The 25207-nt window shown below is 39.8% G+C and overlaps 1 protein-coding gene across 3 annotated transcripts in view; it reads right to left on the bottom strand.

The window, feature by feature from the left end:
- MED12L (mediator complex subunit 12L) overlaps positions 1-25207 on the bottom strand; it is a 303185-nt gene that overhangs the window by 5687 nt on the left and 272291 nt on the right. The window contains exons 39-42 of one of the 3 annotated variants that reach the window (XM_080929626.1): positions 17393-17482; positions 15551-15780; positions 13904-14060; positions 10955-11050 (exon numbers count right to left, since the gene is read on the bottom strand). In XM_080929626.1, coding sequence (XP_080785752.1) covers positions 10955-11050; positions 13904-14060; positions 15551-15780; positions 17393-17482 — 573 coding nt within the window. The remainder of the gene's footprint in view (positions 1-10954; positions 11051-13903; positions 14061-15550; positions 15781-17392; positions 17483-25207) is intronic. The other 2 variants (XM_080929627.1, XM_080929628.1) reach the window with 2 other exon arrangements.

Here is a 25207-nt window from a genome sequence, read left to right as displayed (position 1 = left end):
GAGGGCCTTGAAAAAGAAACTGGAGAGAGTATACTCTAGCAGCTGACAGCACAGGTAAAAGCTCTAGAACAAAAAAAAAAAAAAAAAAAAAAAAAAAAGCAGCTACACCAAAGTAGAATACCGGAAAATAATCAAAGACAGAAGAGAAATTAACGAAATAAAGATAAAAAGAGGTATACAAAGAATCAACAAAACCAAGAGCTGGTTCTTTGATTAAATCAACAAAATCGATAAACCCTTAGTCAGACTAACTAGAGGGCACAGAGAGAGTATTCAAATGAACAAAATCAGAATTGAAAGAAGAGACTTAACAACAGAAACTGAGGAAATTCAAGAAATCATGAGATCCTACTACAAAAGCACATATTCAACAAAACTGGAAAATCTGGAGGAATTGGGCAAATATCTAGACACATACCAGAAACCAAAGTTAAATCAGGATCAGATAAACCATCTAAACAGTCCCATAACATCTAAAGGAACAGAAGCAGTCATCAAAAGCCTCACAAGCAAAAAAAAGCCCAGGACCAGATGGGTTCAGTGCAGAATTCTATCAGACTTTCATAGAAGACCTAATACTAATACTCCCCAAACTATTTTACAAAATAAAAACAGAGGGAATACTACTCAACTCGTTCTTCGAACGACACAATTACACTCATACCTAAACTGCACAAAGATACTACAAAGAAAGAGAACTTCAGATCAATTTCCCTCATGAACTTCGGTGCACAAATATTCAATAAAATTCGTGCAAACCGAATCTAAGAATACATCAAAATAATCATCCACCATGATCAAGTAGGCTTCATGCCAGGGATGCAGGGATAAATCAGTATTCAGAAATTTATTAAGATAATCCACCATATAAACCAACTCAAAGAAAAAAAACCCACATGATCCTCTCACTAGATGTTGAGAGAGCATTTGACAAAATTAAACACCCCTTCATGATAAAAATCTTGGAAAGAGCAGGAATCCAAGGCCCATACCTAAACACAGTAAAAGCAATATACAGCAAACGTGTAGCCAACATCAAACTAAATGGAGAGATACTTGAGGCAATCCCACTAAAATCAGGGACTAGGAAAGGCTGCCCCCTCCCCCTACCTATTCAATATAATACTGAAAGTCCTGGTGAGAGCAATTAGACAAAAAAAAGAAAGTCAAAGGGATACGAATTGGTAAGGAAGAAGTCAAAATATCACTATTTGCAGATGATATGATAATATACTTAAGTGTCCCCAAAAATTCCACTAGAGAATTATTACAGCTGATAAACACTTCAGAAAAATGGCTGGATATAAAATTAACTCAAACAAATCAACCACCATCATCTACTCAAAGGATAAACAGGCTGAGAAAGAAATTAGAGAATCTACACCCTTCACAATAGTCACAAAGACTATAAAAACACCTTGGAGTGACCCTAACTAAGCAAGTTAAGGATCTGTATGACAAGAACTTCAAGACTCTGAAGAAGGAAATGAAGAAGATCTCAGAAGATGAAAAGATCTCCTATGTTCATGGATTGGATCAACATAGTAAAACTGGCCATCTTGCCAAAAGTAATCTACAGATTCAACGAAATCCCCAACAAAATTCTAACTCGATTCTTCATAGAGCTGGAAAAAGAATTCAGAAATTGATCTGGAATAATAAGAAACCTAGAATAGCAAAATCTATTCTCAACAATAAAAAATACTTCTGGTGGAATCACCATTCCTGATCTCAAGTTATATTACTGAGCAATTGTGATTAAAACCGCATGGTACTGGTATAGAGATAGGCAGGTAGATCAATGGAACTGAAGTGAAGAGCAAGGAATGAACCCCCATACCTATGGTCACTTGATCTTTGACAAAGGAGCTAAAAACTTTCCATGGAAAAACAACAGCCTCTTCAACAATTGGTGCTGGTCCAACTTGCAGTCAGCATGCAGAAGAATGCAAATTGACCCTTTCTTATCTTCTTGTACAAAGCTCAAGTGCAAATGGATCAAAGATCTCCACATAAAACCAGGTACACTGAAACTATTAGAAAAGAAAGTGGAGAAGAGCTTAGAACACATAGGCACAGAGAACTATTTATTGAACGGAACACCAAAGATTTATGCTCTAAGAACAAAAATCGACAAATGGAACCACATGAAATTGTAATGCTTATGCAAGGCTAAGGACACTGTCAAGAACACAAAATGGCAGCCAACAGACTGAAAAAGGATCTTTACCAATCCTACATCTGATAGAGGACTAGTATCCAATACATACAAAGAACTCAAGAAGTTAGACTCCAGGGAATCTAATAATCCTATAAAAAAATAGGGTACAGGACTAAAAAAAAAAAAAAAAAAAAAAATCCAAACTGAGCAATACAAGTGGCCAGGAAACACCAAAGGAAATGTTCAACATCCTTAGTCATCAGGGAAAAGCAAATCAAAAAAACCTGAGATCCCACCTCACACCAGTCAGAATGGCTAAGATTAAAACTCAGATGAGAGCAGATGCTGGTGAGGGTGTGGAGAAAGAGGAACACTTCTCTACTGTTGGTGGGGGGGTTGTAAACTGGTACAACCACAGTCTGGCAGTCTCTCAGAAAATTGGACATAGTACAACCTGAAGACCCAATTATTCCACTCCTGGGCATATACCGCAAAGATGCTCCCAACATATTGCAAAGATACATGCTCCACCATGTTTATAGCAGCCTTGTTTATAACAGCCCGAAGCTGGATAAAACGCAGACGTCCTCCAACAGAGGAATGGATACAGAATTTGTGCTCCATTTATACAATAGAGTACTGCTCAGCTATTAGAAACAATGACTTCATGAAATTCCTAGGCAAATGGATGGAACTAGAGACTATCATCCTGAGTGAGGTAACCCAGTCACACAAGAAGGTACATGGTATGCACTCACTGATAAGTGGATACTAGCCCTAGAAAGCTCTGAATACCCAAGAAACAATTCACAGACATTATGAAGCTCAAAATGAAGGAAGGCCAAAATGGGGATGCCTCAGTCCTTCTTAGAAGGAAGAACAAAACACTCACAGGAGGAAATACAAGGTCAAATAGAGGAACAGGGATTGAAGAAAAGATCACTCAGAGGCTGCCTCACCTGGGGATCTACCACATATGCAGCCACCAAATCCAAGCACTAAAGCTGATGTCAAGAAGTACTTATTGGCAGGAACCAGACAAAGATGCCTCCTCAGGGGCTCTGTCAGAATCATATAAATACAGCTGAGCATGCTTGCAGCTAACCATCAGACTGAACATGGAGACTCCAATGAAGGTGCTAAAGAAAGGACTGAAGGAGCTGAAAGGGGTTGCAACCTCATAGGAAGAACAATATTATCAACCAGCCAAACCCTCCAAAACTCCCATGGACAAAAACATCAACCTTTGTGCACAAATTGAGGGACCTATTGATCCAGTTGCATATGTAGCTGAAGATAGCAGTGTCTGGCATCAATGTGAGAAGAGGCTTTTGGTCCAGGGAGGACATGTTTTCCCAATGTAGGTGAATGCCAAGGCAATGGGGTGGAGAGGGTGATTATAGGAAATGCACCTTTGTGAAGGCAAATGGGAGGGGGAGGATGGGAACGGGGCAGGGTAAAGGGATATCATCTTCAATGTAAATACAGAGTATCTAATAAAAAATAAAAACTAATTTTGTAGTAACTGGTCTCTTTTGAGAAAAAAAGAAAAATGACACAGGCATGCACACTAAGTTGTCACCACACTTCACTGATGCCTGAGGGCTCTTCTTAATCTTTCACACTCATTTTACTGAAATGTTTCAGTAGGACATCTTGAAGAGGTGAAAATCTCTGTCCTAAGGCAGTTCTGACCTTAAAAACACTTTTTTTACAGTGGTTAACTTGCCCATGGGTATTGATTGTCACTGTCCACTATGTCCCAACTGGTGCCACCAAAAGGAGACTGACAAAGTAACAGTCAAGAGGCAACAGATCAAACATTGCCTTTCACGGAGGCTTACACTGAAGCTTTTCATCATGGGTTCCATCTTTTCTCTATCTTTGGATCTCTGTTATGGCTTCAATTGTTATCACTCAAATCAGAAAAAGCTATAGTCCTAAACTCCAGAGCCTCAGTTTACCTCACTTGGAGACAGAGCCTTTCTAGAGGTAGCCAAGTCAACGTGAGCTTGTTATCATGGAATCTAACACAACATGGAAGCTACTCTCTTAAGAAGGGAGAAGTGGGGACATTAGTGCAAAACAGTGAGAACACCATGTGAAGGTGAACCAGTGTGCAGTGAGGAACTTGAGCAGAGGCTCTCCCATCTGCAAGCTGAAGGACCTACCATTGCTGAATCCTGGTCATTCACTTCCAGTTTCCAGAACAGAGGGAGAGAAAAAAATTCTGTTTTTAAGCCCACTGAACCCGTGTACCTAACTAACAAATCAATACACCTTCTGAAGCTCTTCAACTAAAGAGCTCTAGCCACCCTATGCTATTTCCCATGTGTAACACAGCCATTCAGTCATTTCCCATGATTCTTAGTCTTCTGTGCCTCACATTTTTATATTTGTTTTCTATTATGAGACAACCAAAAAGAGGTATAGAATACATACCAAAATACCTTTAACAGTACTATCTTTGAAACTGGTAACTGTCCAAATTTTAACAGTAGTAGAGGAATGGTTCAGTAACTAAAAAAAAAAAAAAAAAAAAAAAAAAAAAAAAAAAAACCTGACCACATCATGATAGTAATTTAAAAATATGCATATACCCAGGTATAGTGGCACACACCTTTAATCCCTGTATATGGGAAATAGAGGCAGGCACATCTCTGTGAGCTAGAAGCCTGCCTGAACTAAATAGTGAATTCTAGGCAGCCAGAGTGACAGGGTAGGACCCTGTCTCCAAGTGGGAAGTGAAGAGATGGCTCAGTTGTTAAAGACTAGAGTCACAGCTGATAGAAAGATAGAAAGATAGATAGATAGATAGATAGATAGATAGATAGATAGATAGATAGACAGACAGACAGACAGATAGACAGTCAGATAGACAGATAGGTAAATGGATGGATAGAAAAATAAGTGAATAGATGATAATTATAGATATATTCATATATAGATAGCATAGGAACACATGTGTACTAAATAACGTATACCTAAGAAAGACTTGTGATGATGTAATTTCTAATTCTGAAACTGAGCACTGAGATCTAAACACTGTACACTGCCTAACCCATCCTGAGCCTCACATCACATACCGTCTTGTCCCTGGGCCATAACTGCTGCTTGGATTATTTATGAAAGACTGCTCTCTACTGAAACAATACTGTGCTTCTCAGTGAGAACTGTAAGCCTTCTGCCAAACAGAAAAATAAAAAAATAAAATAAAAATCTCACTGTATATTTTTATTAAATTTACTATTAATTAATAATAAAGACTTTTATCTCCCTTAAATTACTTTTCATGAGCTTAATGGAAAAAAAAACAAACAACTCTAAATTACTTCCTCAGTCCTTGGGATGGGAGCATGGTAAGCCAGTAGGTGAAAGACAGTCTATACCATTAATAATCACCAATAATTCCTTAGAAATCGGTATTAAAGTGCATGTTCTGTAAACACAGTAACTCAGTTGCACACTATAATCTGAGTATAAAAGTGTTAAGCTCCCTTTGATAAGCAGTGCACAACTCTGTCACTGCTCTAAACTACAGCAGGGAGGTTTTTAAAATCCCCCAGTCCTATAGACACAGGTCAGTCCCAGAATTCAGTTTCAAAACACACAGAAGGCATTTTGTTCTGCCATTCCTGCAGCATAAGCTGTGAAGGAAGCTAATGTCACACCTTCAGCAAATCTTTATTGTTTCTCAAATACGGTGGTTTGAATGAGAATGGTCTCCATAGGCTGATACAGTGGGATGCCTGGTCCCTAGCTGCAGTAGTGTTTATGAGGAATTAGGAGGTATGTCACTGTGCACTTTAAGCTCAGCCTCTGCTCCTGGTCTACAGATGTAAGCACTCAGCCACTGAGTTACTAACCACGCCTGCCTGCCTGCTGCCATGATCCCACCACAACGGTCATGGACTCACCCTCAGAGTCACCAGATAAATGCTTTCTTTTAGAAGTTGCCCAGTTAATGGCGACTCTTCACGGCACCAGAAAAGTTAACAAGAAATCGCGTATCATTCATAGGAAATAATCTATGATTTAGTAACAGGTGGAGAAAAATCTCTGACCCAACCCCTAAAATAAGCTTAATGTGGAAGGCAGAGGTTAACATCAAGTGTGAGCCTCACGTCCCACCTTGTATTTTTTATGGGCAGTCTCTCACCAACGGCTCATGGGCCTGTCAACTCCAGCCATTCCCTTCTGTCTACCTGCCCAGTGCTGGAGTTATAGGCAATGACTTCTTTTAGTCTAGCAGTTATTATATTTCAGTGACTGAATCTTTAAAGTTTTCCTTATGAGAAACAATACAGATGAAATATGAATAAGTATAACTGATTGAAATATAGGGATTTTATTATTCATAAGAAACAGCATGAAATATCTCATTTAATTACACATCTGAATCAAAAGTGTAAAAAGCTTAAAATATGCTATAATTGCCATGTATTCAATAATAGCTATAGTTTCATTTTTGCTAACAGGGTGTTACTGTACAAGCATTTCCTCATTAGCAATGACTACACACACGTTACCATCCTCAACTGTTAGGTTCCTTACATTTAACAGTAAAGGACTCATGAATGTCATAAATCACTAGAAAGGTGTGACTATGTGGTAGTTACTTCCAATAGGATCACACTCAATACTGCTAGAAACAGAAGCACTACATCACAGAAATCTGCTTTATATAAGAAAGGAGTTAGGATTTTTCCTATCAGCACACATGTTCCAAGCACTCGACAGGGCCTATTTGCATAGATTTTTTGGTTCTCTGTCAAACACCTTTAGAATACCAGGTTGTGCGTAGAAAGAAAACATGGAGACTAGTGCTAATTTCTGTTTGTCTGACTTAATAACCCACTCAGTGGAAAGACATTTTTTTATTGTGTTATAGCCCTGGGGATCAAACCCCAAGTCCTGTATGGGCTCTGCAAGTGCCCCTCCGACTGAGCTACATTTGCAGAATGGGGAAAGATTTTGATGTTGTTTTATTTTTTTAAAAAAGATTTATTTATTATTATATTATTATATAATATATTATATATTGTTATATGTCTGTATTTATATATTTATTTTCAGTATTCTATCTGCATTTATACCTGCATGCCAGAAAAGGGTATCAGTTCCCATTACAAATCGTTGTGAGTCACCATGTGTTTGCTGGGACGTGAACTCAGGACCTCTGGATAAGCAGCAAATGCAGTGGTTAATACTGAGCCATCTGTCCAGACCTGATTTTGATAATTTTTAAATCAACTACTGCTATGTACCAGCAGATACTCAGTATGGTTGGAAGAAGACTTTAAGCTATTCCTAGTAATGACAAAATTTTAAATCAAGGATCAAGTAGTAGGTTTAACTTTTTTAAAAAATGCTATGACCCATTTATTTATTTTATTAGACACCCTGTATTTACATGTGAGATGTTATTGCTTTCCCTTGCCCTGCCCCCATCCCTACTCCATTTGTCTTGCACACCTTCCTAATCCCCCTCTCCACCCCACTGCCTTATCATTCCCCTACATTGGGAAAACATGTCCTCCCTGGACCAAACCTCTTTTCACATTGATTGATGCCAGACACTGCTATCTTCAACTACATATGCAACTGGATCAATAGGTCCCTCAATTTGTGCACAAAGGTTGATGTTTTTGTCCATGAGAGTTTTGGAGGGTTTGGCTGGTTGATAATATTGTTCTTCCTATGAGGTTGCAACCCCTTTCAGCTCCTTCAGTCCTTTCTTTAGCACCTTCATTGGGGTCTCCATGTTCAGTCTGATGGTTAGCTGCAAGCATGCTCAGCTGTATTTATATGATTCTGACAGAGCCCCTGAGGAGGCATCTTTGTCTGGTTCCTGCCAGTAAGTACTCCTTGACATCAGCTTTAGTGCTTGGATTTGGTGGCTGCATATGTGGTGGATCCCCAGGTGAGGCAGCCTCTGAGTGATCTTTTCTTCAATCCCTGTTCCTCTATTTGACCTTGTATTTCCTCCTGTGAGTGTTTTGTTCTTCCTTCTAAGAAGGACTGAGGCATCCCCATTTTGGCCTTCCTTCATTTTGAGCTTCATAATGTCTGTGAATTGTTTCTTGGGTATTCAGAGCTTTCTAGGGCTAGTATCCACTTATCAGTGAGTGCATACCATGTACCTTCTTGTGTGACTGGGTTACCTCACTCAGGATGATAGTCTCTAGTTCCATCCATTTGCCTAGGAATTTCATGAAGTCATTGTTTCTAATAGCTGAGCAGTACTCTATTGTATAAATGGAGCACAAATTCTGTATCCATTCCTCTGTTGGAGGACGTCTGCGTTTTATCCAGCTTCAGGCTGTTATAAACAAGGCTGCTATAAACATGGTAGAGCATGTATCCTTGCAATATGTTGGGAGCATCTTTGCGGTATATGCCCAGGAGTGGAATAACTGGGTCTTCAGGTAGTACTATGTCCAACTTTCTGAGAGACTGCCAGACTGTGGTTGTACCAGTTTACAACCCCACCAACAATGAAGGAGTGTTCCTCTTTCTCCACACCCTCACCAGCATCTGCTCTCATCTGAGTTTTTGATCTTGGCCATTCTGACTGGTGTGAGGTGGGATCTCAGGTTTTACTTTTAAGATAGGCTTTCTTGACCTGGAGCAGTGGCTCCTTGTTATAAGCAAACACTACTCTTCCACAGGACCTGAGTTGAGCTCTCCACAGCTAACTTAACTAGGGAGCTCACAGCTACATTTAACTCCAGTTCCAGCAGATTCAGTGCCTTGGCTGGTCTTTAAATACACTACACTCACAAGCATAAACTAATACTCAGACACACAAATATGCAAGTAATTAAAACTGAAATAAAGTCTTTTAAAAAAAAGCATACCTTCCTTTATATCTGAAACATGACTTAAAGACAGACAACAATTAGAAAGCTCTTCCTGTAAGTCGAATACCAGGCAATAAAAACAAGAAAACAGCATTTGAAAGGAGGCATCTTTCTCCTTGTACAGTAGAAACAGAGACAGCCAATAATAACACTGGTGGGTGAGAGTCTAATGAGCAACAGGACAGACTGGATGAAACCATCTCTAGACGATTACTTTAAAAGGAGCAGTTGGTGACTTTGTGATGGGGATCTGCCAGGTGCCATTTCCTCGGGAATGATGAAGACTCTTGTGATGCAGGCACATGAAGCAGCTCTTCAAACATAAACTGCTTGGTGTCATGCTTAAGCAGTGAATCAGCTCAGTAACAGTTAAAAAATAACTAACTCATCATTACTTAATGTTGCAAATTCTGTGTGGGTAAAGGAGACATGGAAACTAAATGGTAATTCTCTGGAGGCAGGAAAATACATAGCAGAAAGAACTCTGAATTACCACTGCCACCATCAAAATACCAAAACTATTACATATCACAGTGTTCTATCAGTGTCCGATGTCCTGACTTCAACCATCGTAGGCAGTCGTTTACCTCTGCGGGCTTGTCTGTTTTGGCTGAGATCGAACCTGGGGCCTTGCTCATGCTAGCAAGACCGTTACTAACTGAACTGCACCCCAGCTGTCTCACTTTAGGAAAAAGCAGATTGAAATATACAACAGTAAACTGGCTGGAGCCTCCTGGTATGTGGAGGTCAGAAAAAAGGTAGGCTGGGACTGAGGGAGGAGGGCAAATCCAAACACCAGTGTGCTCCATGGAACTTAGTGCACATAGGTGAAGGAGTTGGGGAAAGTCTTTGTACCGTTCTTGAAACTTTTCTATGGGTTTGCAACTATGGAAGGAAAGAAGGAAGGGAGGGAGAGGAAGGGTGGGTACAGCTTACTTCCGGGGGAACACTAGGCATGTGAGCAGTATTCCAGCTGAAAGTCTGTTTTACAGCGTTTCTAAGCGTCACCCTAGCCAACATTATTCTCCTAACAAAGAAGCGAGTTTCTTACTGCCTCTACTTAAGTGGGAAATAAAGGTTGCATAAATTGCCATAAATATTTTATAAAAATAATCAAAACTGGAAAAACTAAATGCTTGGTACAAAAGAACGGGAAAACCGGGACTCAGCTGGCCACAGTATCTGCTTAATGGACTTGGAGGCCGGCTAGTACAGTCCAGACCTTAGCCAAGTAATTCTACTGACCTCCCCAGTGTGCTTCCATGGCTACAGTACAGAACTGTGATGCTGGTTTTCAAGTCCTGTGCTGACAACTGCTGTTTTCTATAGCAATGAGTAGAGCAGCCTGTAATTCTGGGCTAGAGCTCACGACAGCAAGCCATTGACCTCGCTGAGGTTTTCAGAACGTCCATATTATGCACGTTTTCAAATTCAATTTGAGAAGTTAACGAAGTGGAGTTTAGATTAGAAACAATGTGGAAATTCTTGCAGAAAATGCTAACTGGGTAAAGTGACTTAGTTTAATTACTAACATGTCATTTTACAAAGTACTCTGAGAATGTTCTAAAATCTAAGATCATCCTAACATACATGAAGTCATTCTTTAATCTTTAAAGAAAATATCATAGTATCTTACTGATAAGGTTTTCATCCATTGAGTGCTTTACATTTTTTTTTTCAAAAATAAATATGGTGTAATTTAGTGAAGCATTTTTTTTCTATATAGAAATATATTAGTGTATGTTAATTATTAATTTTAATGGAAAAAATATGCCAACTCTTATAAGAACAAAACCCTTACTTTCCTGAATTCTAGGAAAGGCGGTCATGTATATTCAGATAATTTCACTCTTAAAATGTCATGGCTACGGAGAATGCCCCAGCTTTAAAGGATAAACCCACGTCCTGGTTCCAAAACACCAGGTCTTACCAAAGGCTGCTGTGGTTGCATTGCTTGGAGACCAAGGGCCTGACTCTGGGGCTGGGAGGGCTGCTGGGACTGGGGGGCCTGCTGGGGCTGCTGCATCTAGAAAGAAAGAGAAAGATTATGGTAGCCCCTTAAAATTGTGGGTCTGAGACACATCTGAACACCTCTTACTAATATACATTTCATCTATTTCATTTAAGCAAAATGGTTGGAATATACTCTCAAAAAATGTCTGACCACTGTATAATGTACTTACAAAAATCTAGGTGGCATAGCCAACCACACACCTAGGCTACAGAATATACGTTGGGCAGCTTATTACTGGGAGGGCCGTGGTGAACAAAATGGAATAAGAGTGAATTTAAGAACATGATAAATGATGCAATCTAGAGACATAGAAAACACAAGATGCATAAGCCTGCTGCTGATAAAATATAACATCCTGTTTTATTCTTTCCCTCTGGTGTGGATGGTTCAAGCTAGAGCCTCATGCATCTCAGGCAAGTGCTCTACTGCTGAGGTACATCTCCAACCATGAAAGGTATGTTAGTAAGCAAGAGTACAGGCACAGCAGGGGAGGATTCCTTTCTAGTAGTAAGCACTTCACACCAGCTCTGGCATGAGGAGGAAGTGGGCTGTTCCTTACAACAGCAATATCCAAACTGGTCTGAATGGAGCTGTGGCGATGCTACGGTAACAAAAGCTACTGTGTCACCAGGTAAAGGTGTTTCTAAGCTGCACTAAATCTGAAGGGACACCAGCCTGCCACTGACAAAAAATGTCACTATGTAAAACATGATTGCAACCTTGCGTTCTCCATCTTGACCTTGCCAAACCTTGCCCTTCCTTCACGGGTTTTAAGGACACAAACATGTTCTTCCAGGGAGCCTTCTCAGACCACCTCAAACTCAACGTCATCTTGTACACTTCCTGTTTCAGCCTCTTTCACATGCTCTGCCTGTCCACCCACAAGTTACCCATCTCACACTTCCAACTAACACAAGCACCAATCAGTAACTATCTTCCCTGTGATATTTGCAAGACCCCTGAGGACTCCATTTTTCCCTTTTTTATAGGATATAAACTAGCCCATAGAAATTCTGCAATAAATGACTAGCATGAAACATGAAAAATAGCTCAGAGCCATAGGTCTTGGAATACACTTCTAAGTTATAGATGATACAGAACGTATATAAAAGGTAGGAAGGCAAAACAAGCAAACAGACATTAGTTTCTCTCAGTGGCCTTTAGTTACTATGACCTGGCTATATTTTCATCATATGCATTTCCCAACTTGTCTACATACTATTCCCCAAATTACTTGACCTTTTAAAGTGAAAACAATAAATATGTACTTCCAGATCTGCAATACTTGCAGATTTAGACTCCCAGCAGAGGTGCAGATGGGTGTCAACAGGAACCAGAAGCATTGCAATGTGAAGCCACGGTGCACTGCGTTCTCTACTATCTACCAAGAGAGATGAACTCAACTTCTCAGTTGCTGACATTTTCCTTTAGGCCAAGAGCCAATCATAAAAAGAGGAATGAATGTAATCTAGACAAACAGACGAATCACATTTCCTTTCTTTACCTCCGGGGAATCTACTGTTGATGAGAAATAGTTTCAGGGCACAGACTTACAGGGAAAGGGGTACAGGTTACCTAGTGAGGAAATGATTTATTTGCAACCTTGAAAATGCCCTGGGAAGGCAGACTGCGGTAAGCAAGCAACATGGTTTCTTGGTGATTTAGAAGTAACAAATCTGAAAGCAGAGCCAAATCGTTGCCCTAAAAAAAAAATCTCCAAACTTGCATAACAGTGGCTAAAGAACATACCATTCTCTGTTTTAATAGTTAAGTTAGTAAATTAAAAATAACATCAAACCGGAGCTTTGCTTTAATTGTCTTAGAGAATTGTTAGTTTGTCTGATGCACAGAGTGAAGCTCTATCATCTTTTCCATTCTATTGATGACAAAGCTCAAGAGTAAATTTTTTACCACCTTGGCAATGGCCTCTATACAATGAGTAGGCTACAGTTGCCCAAGTCGGTTACCATGTATTATCAATAATGTATTATGATTTAAAGTATTTTTTCCAAAATGAGGATCTACTAATGGTCACCTTATAAACTGAAGTTCTGTTCTACAGATGACTGGTCTTCACTTCTTGTTTCCTTGGATACACTCAACTATAATTTTATAGATCACACTAGATTCAGACTTCACCTTTTGGGAATATTTGTGGTTTAAATTCTTAGGGGAACTATTCTTTTTTCTTCTCTCCACCCAGTGTAAAAGTTGAGGCACAAATTTCCCTTAAGTACCTTTCTACAGCACTACTTTCATGGCTGTCACCTCATAGAGCACACGCAGTACTTCTCTTGTAAATAGCCAGCTCCACTACACTCCACGGTTCCCTGTATTTCTGTATATGTAAATAAAATAAAGTTGCACCTCATTTTGGACTGGCAATGAGAGTTCTCTTAACAGTCTTTCCAAGAAGTATCCGACACAAAAACATCACTTGTTGATGATACAAAACAGGTTTAACATAATAGCCAGCCTGCCTGCCGCCTGCCTGCCTGCTGCCTACCTGCTGCCTGCTGCCTGCTGCCTGCCTGCCTGCTGCCTGCTGCCTGCCTGCTGCCTGCCTGCTGCCTGCCTGCCTGCTGCCTGCCTGCCTGCCTGCCTGTTGACTACCTGCTGCCTGCCTGCTGCCTGCCTGCTGACTACCTGCCGCCTGCCTGCCTGCCTGCCTGCAGGTTCTGCAAAACCAAGTCTCCTACTCATGGCCTGGCAGATACAGAGGAAAGAAGACTCTGTCTAGGTGGAACTACAGTGTACTCACCAAGCTGCTAAGTGTCAAATCGGCTCTTTGGAACTTAACACTTCTTGTAAATGTACCTGCACTATTGGAAGGGATGGCATTGCCCTCACCTCCCTGCCCCATACCTGGAGGAGTCTCTGCTGCTGTCGAACTTGCTGCTGTCTGGGCCTCATTGGGTCCTGAGGCAGGGGCACCGAGGGGAGGTTGGGATGTGCGGGAGCCAGCACAGCGTCAATTCCCCCGCCCACCAGAGGGCTCTGCTGTAGAGCCTGGTGATTCAGTCTGGCAAAGAATAATGCAACTTGTGTTCAGGAACCAGGCGTGCCAGGGAAGTCAGTCAGCGCCTCCAGCATTTTACACACATCCACCAAGAAACAACTCGTGTTCAATAATCACGTGTACAATTAAGACAAGAAAAAGCCAGAGGATCAGATAACAAATGTGATTTAACGGGAAAAAGACGGGAAACATACTACTTTGAGCCAAGTAGCAATCACATAGAAATTTCTTTTCAAAATAACCAAATAGTTGTTAGCAGTAAGTAAAAATACGGTAATATTTACTTTGGGAAGACTGAGTGGAAGGGCTGAAAAATAGTATTTCATTACCTGTGAGTCAGCAGTTTTATTATCTAACTTTAAAAAGTAGTGGACACAGAGAAATAACTAAGGTAAACCAGAAAAAAGAAAAAATGACGCAGGTGGGATTTGAACCCAGAATTTTTTGAGCTCCGAAGCTCAAGTTATCAAGCTCTGCTATGATATTACTTACTATAAAAATGGCAAACATAGCGTGTGTTTTACAAATTAGCTTATTTCCCACAAATACAATCTACCTTCCTAGTTTTCAGAGTTATCCTGAACAGTCATGTGCCTAGTCACTGACGTAACACATGGGCGCTAAGTGCTACCCTCCATACAACGCACAACTCTACAGTCCTAAGTCTTCTATATTATCTAACAGGACTGGATAATGCAATGAGCAGTCGTGATTTTGACCTGTGCTATCCAGTGAAATGACTTCTAGCCACTAGGACTAGTTACACAGTGATCAGGGTTTAGAGGTCAATAAAACTGCAAGGCGCCTTGGTCAAAGCAACAGAATTTCAGGAGATAGCCAAACATGGGGCTCCTGTAAATACCAGGTCTCCGAGTTACCGCCCAGACCATGACCCTCAGATCTGGCCATGCTAGCCATGGCTGGCTAGTGTGCACTTGAAATCTGACTAATGAGTCTGCAGAAATAAATGGTAAATCAATTTTAATTAATTTAAATTTAGCCATGTGTGGGTAACAGCTACAACAGTGAACAGTACGGACACACCCTAGGAGGAAGGGGTGTGATTAAAACAAGAACCAGAGAACTTGTCTTTGAGTCATCTCCGAGGTGGGAGAAAGAGAGACTGAGTTATAACAAACACTATGCACAAACTGGCTCCGACCAGCAGATTCCAGTGAGGCGCAGCAATAGATCATTCTCAGATACTTTTGATAAAATATCTTTTGGGGGAAAAGGCGGAAAAGAAAGAAAGCTAGCACCAACAGCTGGTGTCACCTGAAACCCCTTACACAGAGCAGGATGGAAGAAGTGAGTCACAACTACAGTGTTTTTGAATGAGAGTCTGGAACCTTTACTGCTTGTTGGTAAAACAAATGAGATGTCACAATGCAATCAGGAGCTCAAAAAGCATTAGGATATCAAACGCCTGGAAGAAGAATAACAATCCCAAGGCCGAGAGGGTTTACTATTGCAATTACTTCAACAGGTATCACCTCTGAGAGCCAGCTACGGGCTGCAGGTACGGGGAGGCCTGCTGCTGCACGTAGCCACTTGGCGGCTGCTGAAGCTGCCGGAGTCTTTCCATCAGTGCTGGGCTGGAATGTGCAGCCGGGTAGGCCCTGGAGTTGTAGCTGGGGGAAAGGACCACACCACCAGGCTGCTGTGGAGCTGCCTGTTGCAAAGGCATCTGTGTTCCATACATTGTGTAGCCCTGGGGCATGGTCTGCAGGAAGGCACAAAGGAAAATGTCAGTGCTCCAATTAGCACCCATATTCCCATCACTAAGAAACATGGGGCAAAGATAAGCCCAGGAGGTCCAACCTGAGATTCACTGCTCTCCAAGGCTGGGATGACTGAACATATGAGGATGGCTCCTCTTGCAGACAAGAAGTCTAGCCAGAACTTTATAGAATAGGATGGTTGGATAACAATTCCACAAAAGTCTCTAATTCAAAATAAGTGGATATCCATTTGTTTTCTAAGTTGAGCTGCTGATTTATGGGCTAGGAAGGGCACCCTTTCTGAACAGACAAAATCAGCAAAGCATCCATGCATTGCATTCCTAGATTCAACAAAATCAAAACAGTATCAGTATCATCTGCAAAGTGGTACAAGCAAGGGGCCATGCTCAGTGAACATCCACTGACTGGGTATATTTCCCATTAAGACAAAAACCTATTTCTCTAAACCTTGATACCTTATGTAAAGAACAAACTAGGAGTTTTCTGTATCACAAGATACAATTCTCTGTTTGTTCTCTGGATCCCTGAAAGAGACTCTACCTCTGTAAGGACTCTGACTCTGGAGACAAGAGTAATGGACACTAAAATGCAGACTCAGGACCTACATAAGACAAACGGGGCACTCCTTTCAGCTGTACACATGGAGTGAAGAGCCAGCCTCAACACAAAGCTTATGAAAGGATCAGGTCTGTTTGTATAAGAGGAAGGAGAAAGGATGTAAGGATGCAGAAATAATAAAACTACTAAAGAGTTTGGGGGAAGGGGAATATAGGACCATTTCATCTTTTCTTATTTTATTTTATTTCAGACAGAGTTTCTCGGTGTGGCCTTGACTCTCCTAGAACTCTTTCTGTAGATGAGGATGGCCCTGAACTCCACCTGCCTCTGTCTCCCAAGTGCTGGCATTTATGGTATGCCGCACTAGCACCTGGCAAAAGCCTACATTTCTTAAAGGTAAGCACACCATTTGTTGAGTATTTACTGTGCATGTGACCGTATGTTAATTCCACAGGTTGCCTTGAATCCCACATCTTCTCTCTTGGTTTTACAGAAAAGGGAGCTAGACCTCAGGGTAACAGGCATGTCACACAGCTACTGAGCCAATAGCACTTGAACTGCGGCCTGACTCAGAGGCCCTTTATTGTTATTCTACCACGATTCCTCATGGAAGTTACCTTTGAATGTGAAAATTTCTGTAACAAATTACACCATCAAGCATTGTCACAAATAACTGATATTACCAAACACTTTAATTGCTTGATTGATTTTGAGATGTGGTCTCAACTACATAACCTTGACTGGCCTTGATCCTCCTGCCTCTGCCTCTTGGGTGCATATTACAGGTATGTGCCACCACCTTGGATCAAGTGTTTTAATTTGTATCAGCAAAAAAGAAGTCTGATTAATTTACATTTCTAATTTAAGAATTTCCTGATCAACCCTGAGACTTACTCAACAATTACTGTTCTGAAACCATGGGAGTAGAAATAACTAAGCTCTAGATCTAGTTGAGAAGCAGTTTCCTTGATCTCCTACTCCAAATAAATAACATTAAGCAATCAAGGAATCTTTGCTTCAGAGCAGTGTGGGTACCTGTGCTTGTTGCAGCCCTGGGTACTGGGGGAGCTGAGGGGAGGCTCGTGCTTGTGCAGTAAAGAGAGCAGCCTGGTCCCCTGGCTGGCCCTGGAAAACAAAATCAGGACAAACTCTGTAACTGAAAGTGCTTGAGCTGAATCGAGAACTTAGAGATCTTAGACTGTTCAATGCCATTTCCCACCAGTCTCCTCTTCAGACTTCAAATGTCAATACCAGAAACAGAAACATAAATGTATGCCTAACTCCTCTTAGCAAAGAGTTTCTTAAATGACTCTCTAGGAAGGCACACATGCTGCTCTGGGTACTTAAGTCTCTTAATTATGGCTCTCCAGTCACAGGCACTACCCAGCATCTGTGCATACAGAGAACAAGACATGGCATATTCTCATCACATGTAAAATTCTCATGGCTTCTTAATGAAGCTTTCACAGTGACCTGGAAACAGTGCATACTGTTTTCCTTCTGAGGAAATTTTAGTACCAAGACTTCATAATGAGGAATATTTGATAAAAATTTCTAAGTTAATAGCAAATATAATACTAATCAACTACATGTAGAATAGAACCAATTTATTTTTTATTTGCCTTAATTTAATACACATTGGTCTTCAGAACATTAATCAAAATGATATTTATATATGAGCTTCATATACTGCTTACTGAGGTTATTTTATAGAAGCCTTCGGTGATAATCACAGAGGGAAAGGCCTGGTTTCTCAGCATTCCTGCATTTTCCCAAGACTTAATTAATAGGGTGAAATAAGTTCAATGTGTAATTATTTCACTACTGTCTCACAATTAAAAAGGGCTAGATTATAGTTGCATGAAATCGTTTTAGAGTGCTTTGGAAAAACTAAATATATGTCTAACAAAGAAAAAGGATAAATGTTTAGTTTAAGAAGGATACTGCCAATACCAACCACAGTAAGAATGGAACATAGGTCAACCCTGGGCTGCTACAAAGCCACGGCCTAAACTCCAGCACTCGGAGTCCGAAGTCAGAGTGTCTCCATCAAGAAGAGATACTTCCAAGCATAACAGTTACCTAAACATTCATGGGAGCGTATTCTGTAAGGATTATAGTGACTTAAAATAGCCCCATAACAAATGTGAAGAAAAACTTCCTTTGTAGTTGTAATGAGATACTGAAACCAAATTATTATATATCAAATGTGAGGCTCTGATCTCACCATGAAAATGGTAGATGGCCAACAGAATATGAACTCAATGACATCTTTAGTGGTTCCTTGTTTGTACAGTGTCAGGGCTTTATAAAATTTTGTTTCTTTTACTTCATTATTGCCTTACAGGTCCTTTGCTTGTCTATAATGGCTGTGTCTTTATGTTTCTATGGGGTTCCTGAGTGTGCAAAGAAGAAGGTGTCTGTGACTGTATCTGTTTCTTGTGCTTTTTCTTGGGCTTTCTTCCTTCTGTTTCTTTTGTGAGTGTCATGAAAAACATTTTAAATCAATTCTCAGCACTATGCCTGGCATATAGTAAGAGATCAATAATGTCTGTTAAAGAAAACTGAAGTGTAAAAATCCAGAGTAAAGCTGGGATTTTATCTTAGCACAAACTAATTTACCAAGTCCTTTCTGACTGACTCAATTTTAAGTACCATCTGTTGTTAAAAATCCTGAAGTCCTCATATCTGGGACTAGAGACTAAGCTTTACAGTTTCGAGCACTTGATGCTCCTCGAACCACACAGTCGGTCACAAGCATCCATTACTCCTGTCCAAGGGCATCTGATGCTCTCTCCGACCTCTGCAGGTACCAGGCACATGTGTGCTATACAGACCTGCATGCAGGCAAAACACTGTACACATAAAATGAAAATATCTTATTCAATATCCTTGTTAACTAAGTAGATTAGAGGCTATCACTACTTTCATTTTGTCTGTGTGTCTGGGAAGTACTTCTAGTTCACCTTCATTAATTATTCAGTTTCTGTGAAACAACCAGAGGCAATACAAACTTTGCATGTTGTACAGGGCAAAGAAACTGGTATTTGATGGGATATCTGTGTTTAGCCAGATGCGAGATCACAAGGACAGAACAGAAGGTATCTCTGGTGCTACTTTTACCCCACTTGCCCAACACCAGCTAGGACAATGATGCAGAGTTAGCAGGAGTCTGGCATTCACCCAAGTCTATCTCCTCACCGTTTCCGGTGGGAAATTACTCCAAACTGTCCCTTTGTGTGTACTTTTTCTTAGCCTATTTCTAAAGAGGAAAACATAAATCCTTCATGCTGCATTACATTTCACTTCTTAGAAACCCCTAAAGAGGCTGTATTGGTCAGAACTTTCTTCCTATCCTTCATAGGAATCATTCTCTCTTACTGCTTTATTTTTAAATTGAAAAGAACTATTTGAGAAGGAAAAGAAGATTGACTCAGTTTGAAACACTTGAATCTGGCAAGGTGACATTTTGGTGAATCATTTACAGACATAAAAACCCTTGGGGTCACGTTTTCCTCTGCAATGCTGAGCATTTTTTGTTCAATGGGGCTCATGCAAAGGACACTTTCCATAGGAGATCTGGGCATACATACAGTTAGCAAGCAGTACGCATTGTGACTATCGTGCTGTGCAATCCAGTTTCTGCCATGTTTAATTAACTCGAATAGTTTTCTGAATGTTTAGTAGCTGCTCTATACAAGTGCTGAACGAATTCCAAGAGACAAGTAGCTTCGAGAAAAGCTGGTCCAGATTTTGTACTGGCAAAAATAATAAAAGGCACCTTTGTCTAACTGAGAAGTCCCTTCAGGCACTGACAACTCCCTCAGGAAATCACATAGGCAGTCGCCACCCACCTCCTCTCTTGCAAGTCATTTATTACCTCATGGTTTAAGTTTTTAATAATAATTCTGGATATTTAAAATATACCAAAGTTGGATTCTGAAATTCTAGATTTAGAAAGAAGAACCATTGTCTTTTTTAAAACTAATTAATTAATTTACATCCCAAATGATGTCACTAGCCTCTTTTGCAGTTCCTTTACCAAAAAGCTGGAGGTAAGGCTGGAGTAGAACATCTACTATGGCCTAACCTTCCTCTCTTCCTCCATTCTGAGGGATTACAGCTGCATCTAAAGGTTCTGGAGGCACAGCCCAGCATTTTTCCCTTGTGAGAATCCATTAACACCCTGCACAATCCCATCCGCATTCCTTAGTGTCAGGTCTCAATGTGTAGGAACTCTTTGTACCTGGGACCTTGATGCACCACAACTGGTAAGATCTCAGAAGCATTCTCTATCAGGTAACCACAGCCACCACATAACAACCTGAGCATGTAACAGAAACTAAGGAACAGAATACCTACCCAACAAACACAAGATCAGGTATCAGCACCTAGAATTACAAACACCCCAAATCCACATGACTAGAAACTCGTGTAAAAACACAAGCAACAGTAGTCAGGGTGACACATTTCCAACAAAGCCCAGCAACCCGATCTGCAGCAGGGCCTGAGTACGGAAATCTAGCCGAAGGACTTCAAAATAGCTATTATGAGTATGTTCAAGGTCTTTGTCTTAGTTTGGGTTTCTATTGCTGTGATATAACACAAAAACAACTTTGGGAAGAAAGGGTTTATTTAGCTAATACTTCATCATTGAAGGAAGTCAGCTCAAGAACTCAAACAGGGCCAGAACCAGGGGCAGGAGCTAATACAGAGGCAATGGAGGAGTGCTGCCTGCTGGCCCGTTCCTCAGATCTTGCTCAGCTTTCTTATAAACAGCCCAGGAGAGGCTTCACCACTATATTGTGTCTCCCTCCATCAAAAGCTCATTAAGAAAATGCCCTAGAGGCTCACTTACAGCCCAAACTTATAAACACATTTTCTTAACTGAGGTGTCTTCCTCTTAGATGACTTTAGTTTGTATTGACATAAAACTATGCAACACAGTCCTTAAAGAAGATCCGAGTAAGTACATTATTGTACCTATGAAAACATGCATAAGAGACTCTCTTGTGTACTGGAGTATGGAAGCATCACTTGTTGACAAAAAGCTAACTGGCAACGAGCTGAGGCAGGGAGTAGTTCCTGTAAAGACACAGAACTCTGGGAGAGAGTCAGGCCAGAGGAGATCCGGTTGGAACTCTGAGGAAGATGGTTGCAAGAACCTGAGGAGAAGTAACTAACCACATGGTGGGAATCAGAATAAACAGAACAAACGAAGTCGTGAGCTTTCAGGAGCAAGCCAATGATTTGGGCCTAGGCAACTATTTTACTAATAATTCAGTCTCAGAACTTGGGCACATGTGGAAAAGTCCACTGTTGCAAACATAAACAAACAGTTTAAGGAAATGAAGACAACTATTTAAGACATAAAAGCAGAAATGGGATCAATAAAATGAACCCAACGTAAAGGAAAACTGGAAATGTAAAATTTAGGAACTCAAGCAATGACCTCAGAGTTAAGCCTTACTAACAACATACAAGAGGTGGAAAAATGAATCTTAGGCACTGAAGACATGGTAGAAAAAAATGATGTATCAATCCAAAGGAGAAAAAAATGTTAAATCTAAAAAATAAAATCCAGACACAAAATATCCAAGAAATTTGGGACAATATAAAAAGACAAAACTTAATAATAGGAACACAAAAAAGAGAAGAAACTCCAGTCAAGGCACAGAAAATATTTTCAACAAAGTCATAGAAGAAATTTCCCTTAACCTAAAACAGAAGGTACATATCAAAGTACAAGAAGCATACAAAAGACCAAAAAGAAATTTTTGATGACAGATAATATGTACTACATATACAGAAAAAAGAAATAATATTAGAATGCTACATGCATAAAAGACCAAGTAACATGTAAAGGCAGACCAATTAGAATAAAATCTAACTTTTCATTGAAGAATCAAAAAACCAGATGGGCCTGGATATACATATGTTCTACAATCTCTAAGATACCACAGGTGCCAGAGCAGACTACTATACCCACAAAAACTTACAATCACAATAAATGAAAAAAATAAGACATTCCATAATAAACCCAAATTTAAGCAATGTCTAACTACAAATCCAGCTCCACAGAAGGTAGAAAAGAGAAAGCAACAACCTAAAAAGGCCAACCACACCGAACAAAATAAAAGGAATAATCTCAGAGTAGCAAATCAACAAACACTGCTAATTGATAACTCTCAAAAATCAATGGCTTCAACTCCCTCAATGAATAGACACTAACAAGATTGGTTTGAAAATAGAATCCACCCTTCTGCTGTATCTAGAAACACATATCAACATCAAAGATAGATACAACCTCACAGTGAAAAAATGGAAAAAGAATTCCAAGAAAATGAACCCAAGATACAACCTGAGGTAGCCATTTTAATATATGACAAAATATACTTCAAAATGAGACAGGGAAGAGTCCTACATACTTATCAAAAGAAAAATATTCCAAGAGGGCATTTCAACTTCTAGCATCTATGCACAAGAGGGGGGGGGCACACAAATGCACAAAAGAAAACAGAAATTCAGGAGCTAACCAACATTATAAATCAAATAGACATACATATCAACAACATTTTACGCAAACACAAATGAATATGCCTTCTCAGCAGTTCATGAAACAGTTTCCAAAATGATCCACATATTGGGACACAAAGCTAGTCTCAGCACACACAACAAAACTGTAATAACATCCTGCACCTTGATGACCACCACTAATTAATGTGGAGTATCAACAACGAAAGTTTACAACAGCTTATGGAAACTGAGCAACTCACTACTGAAGGAAAAATGGACCAAAACAAAAATTTAAAAAGAAATAAAAAATGTTATAGAATTGAATGAAAATGAAAACAAAACAAACTTATGAGACACAGGAAAGCTACTCTAAGAGGCACATTCATAGAACTAAATGCCTACAAAGAAAGAAAGAAAGAAAGAAAGAAACAAAGAGAGAGAGAAAGAAGTGAGAGAAAAATAAAGGAAGAAAGAAAGAAATTACATATTTAACAGTACACATAAAAGTTCTGATATAAAAAGAAGAAACCACACCCAAAAGGAATAGAGGGCAAAAAATAATCAAATTGAGGGCTGAAATTGATAAAATACAAATAAACAAAAACCAATACAAACAAAATCAAGAATCAATGAAACAAAAAGTTGGTACTTTGGGAAAATAATTAAGCTTGACAAACCCTATTCAATCAAAATATGGAGAGGAAAAATCTCCTTAACAAAATTAGAGATGAAAGGGAGATGTAATAACAGATACAAAGGAATACAGAGAATCATAAGAACATATTTTAAAAACCTGTACCCTGCCAAATTGGAAAACCTATAAGAAATGGATAATTTTCTTGATACATGCCATCTACTAATGTTAAATCAAATATATGTAAGCAATTGAAACCCACAAATCTTAGTAAAATTGGAGTAATTAAAAGTCTACCAGCAACCAGTTTGTGATACTGCCCAGGGCAGACTAGGTGCTCTAAATCTCCTCCACACCCATACAGCCAGACTCTCAGGAAGTTCATCATATCCAGGCTTAGAGGTAAGACCCCCCCCCCCCAATACCTGGCCTAACTAGGACATACATGGGGCCATGAAGACATGGCACCTATCTACCCAGACAGAAACACATATTCCTTCTAGTGTGCAACTTTACCACCCTTCACACCAGTCATGCTCAAAGATAGCTTCACTTCCAGGAGGTCTGCCATAACCAGGGTCACCGAAGGCCCCTCTAACAGAGAGCACTGTTTGCCTTCCACAAGGCCTGCTCTAACCTAGCTCATGAAGCTCACAAAGAGGGGACAGGCTTTATTCAGAAACAGCAAGGACAGTTAACATCAGAGATAACTAGATGATGAGAGGCAAGTACAAGAACATAAGCAATAGAAACCAACACTACTTGGCATCATCTGAACCCAGTTCTCCTACCACAGCAAGTCCTGATTACCCTAACACAACTGAAAAGCATGATTCTGACCTAAAATTCCATCTCATGAAGATATTAGAGGACATTAAGGAGGACATAAATAACTACCTTAAAGAAATACAGGAGAACACAGATAAAGAGGTAGACATCCTTAAAAAATACATAAATCCCTTACAGAAATATAGGAAAACACAACCAAACAGGTAAAAGAATTGAACAAAACCATTCAAAATCTAAAAATGGAAATAGAAAAAATAAAAAAATCACAAATGGAGGCAGCACTGGAGATAGAAAACCTAGGAAAGAGGTCGGGAGTCATAGATGCAAGTATCACCAACAGAATACAAGAGATAGAAAAAGAATCTCTGGTACAGAAAATGCCATAGAAAACACTGACAAAACAGTCAAAGAAAATGCAAAATGCAAAAAGCTCCAACCTAAAACATTCAGGAAATCCAGGGTACAATAAAAAGTTCAAACCTAACAATAACAGGAATAGAAGAGAGTGAAAATTTCAAATTCATAGGGCTAAAAAATACCTTCAACAAAACCATAGAAGACAACTTCCCTAACCTAAAGAAAAGAGATGGTCATAATCATGCAAGAAGCCTACAGAATACCTACAGATTGGACCCAGAAAAAGGCCAAAACAAACAAACAACCTCCTATAAAAACAAAACAAAAAACAAACAAAAAAACCAAAACCAAACAAACAAAAAAACCACTCCTGTCACATTATACTCAAAACACTAAATACACAAAACAAAGAAAGATTATTAAAAGCTGTAAGGGAAAAAGGCCAAGTAAGATATAAAGAAAGATCTATCATAATTACACCAGACTTTCCAACAGAGACTCTAAAAGCCATAAGATCTTGAAAAGATGTCATGCAGACCCTAAGAGAACACAAA

The sequence above is a fragment of the Micromys minutus genome (assembly GCF_963924665.1).
Source record: "Micromys minutus genome assembly, chromosome: 15".
In the NCBI taxonomy this organism is placed as follows: Eukaryota; Metazoa; Chordata; class Mammalia; order Rodentia; family Muridae; genus Micromys; species Micromys minutus.
This window is presented reverse-complemented; position numbering and strand designations above follow the sequence as displayed.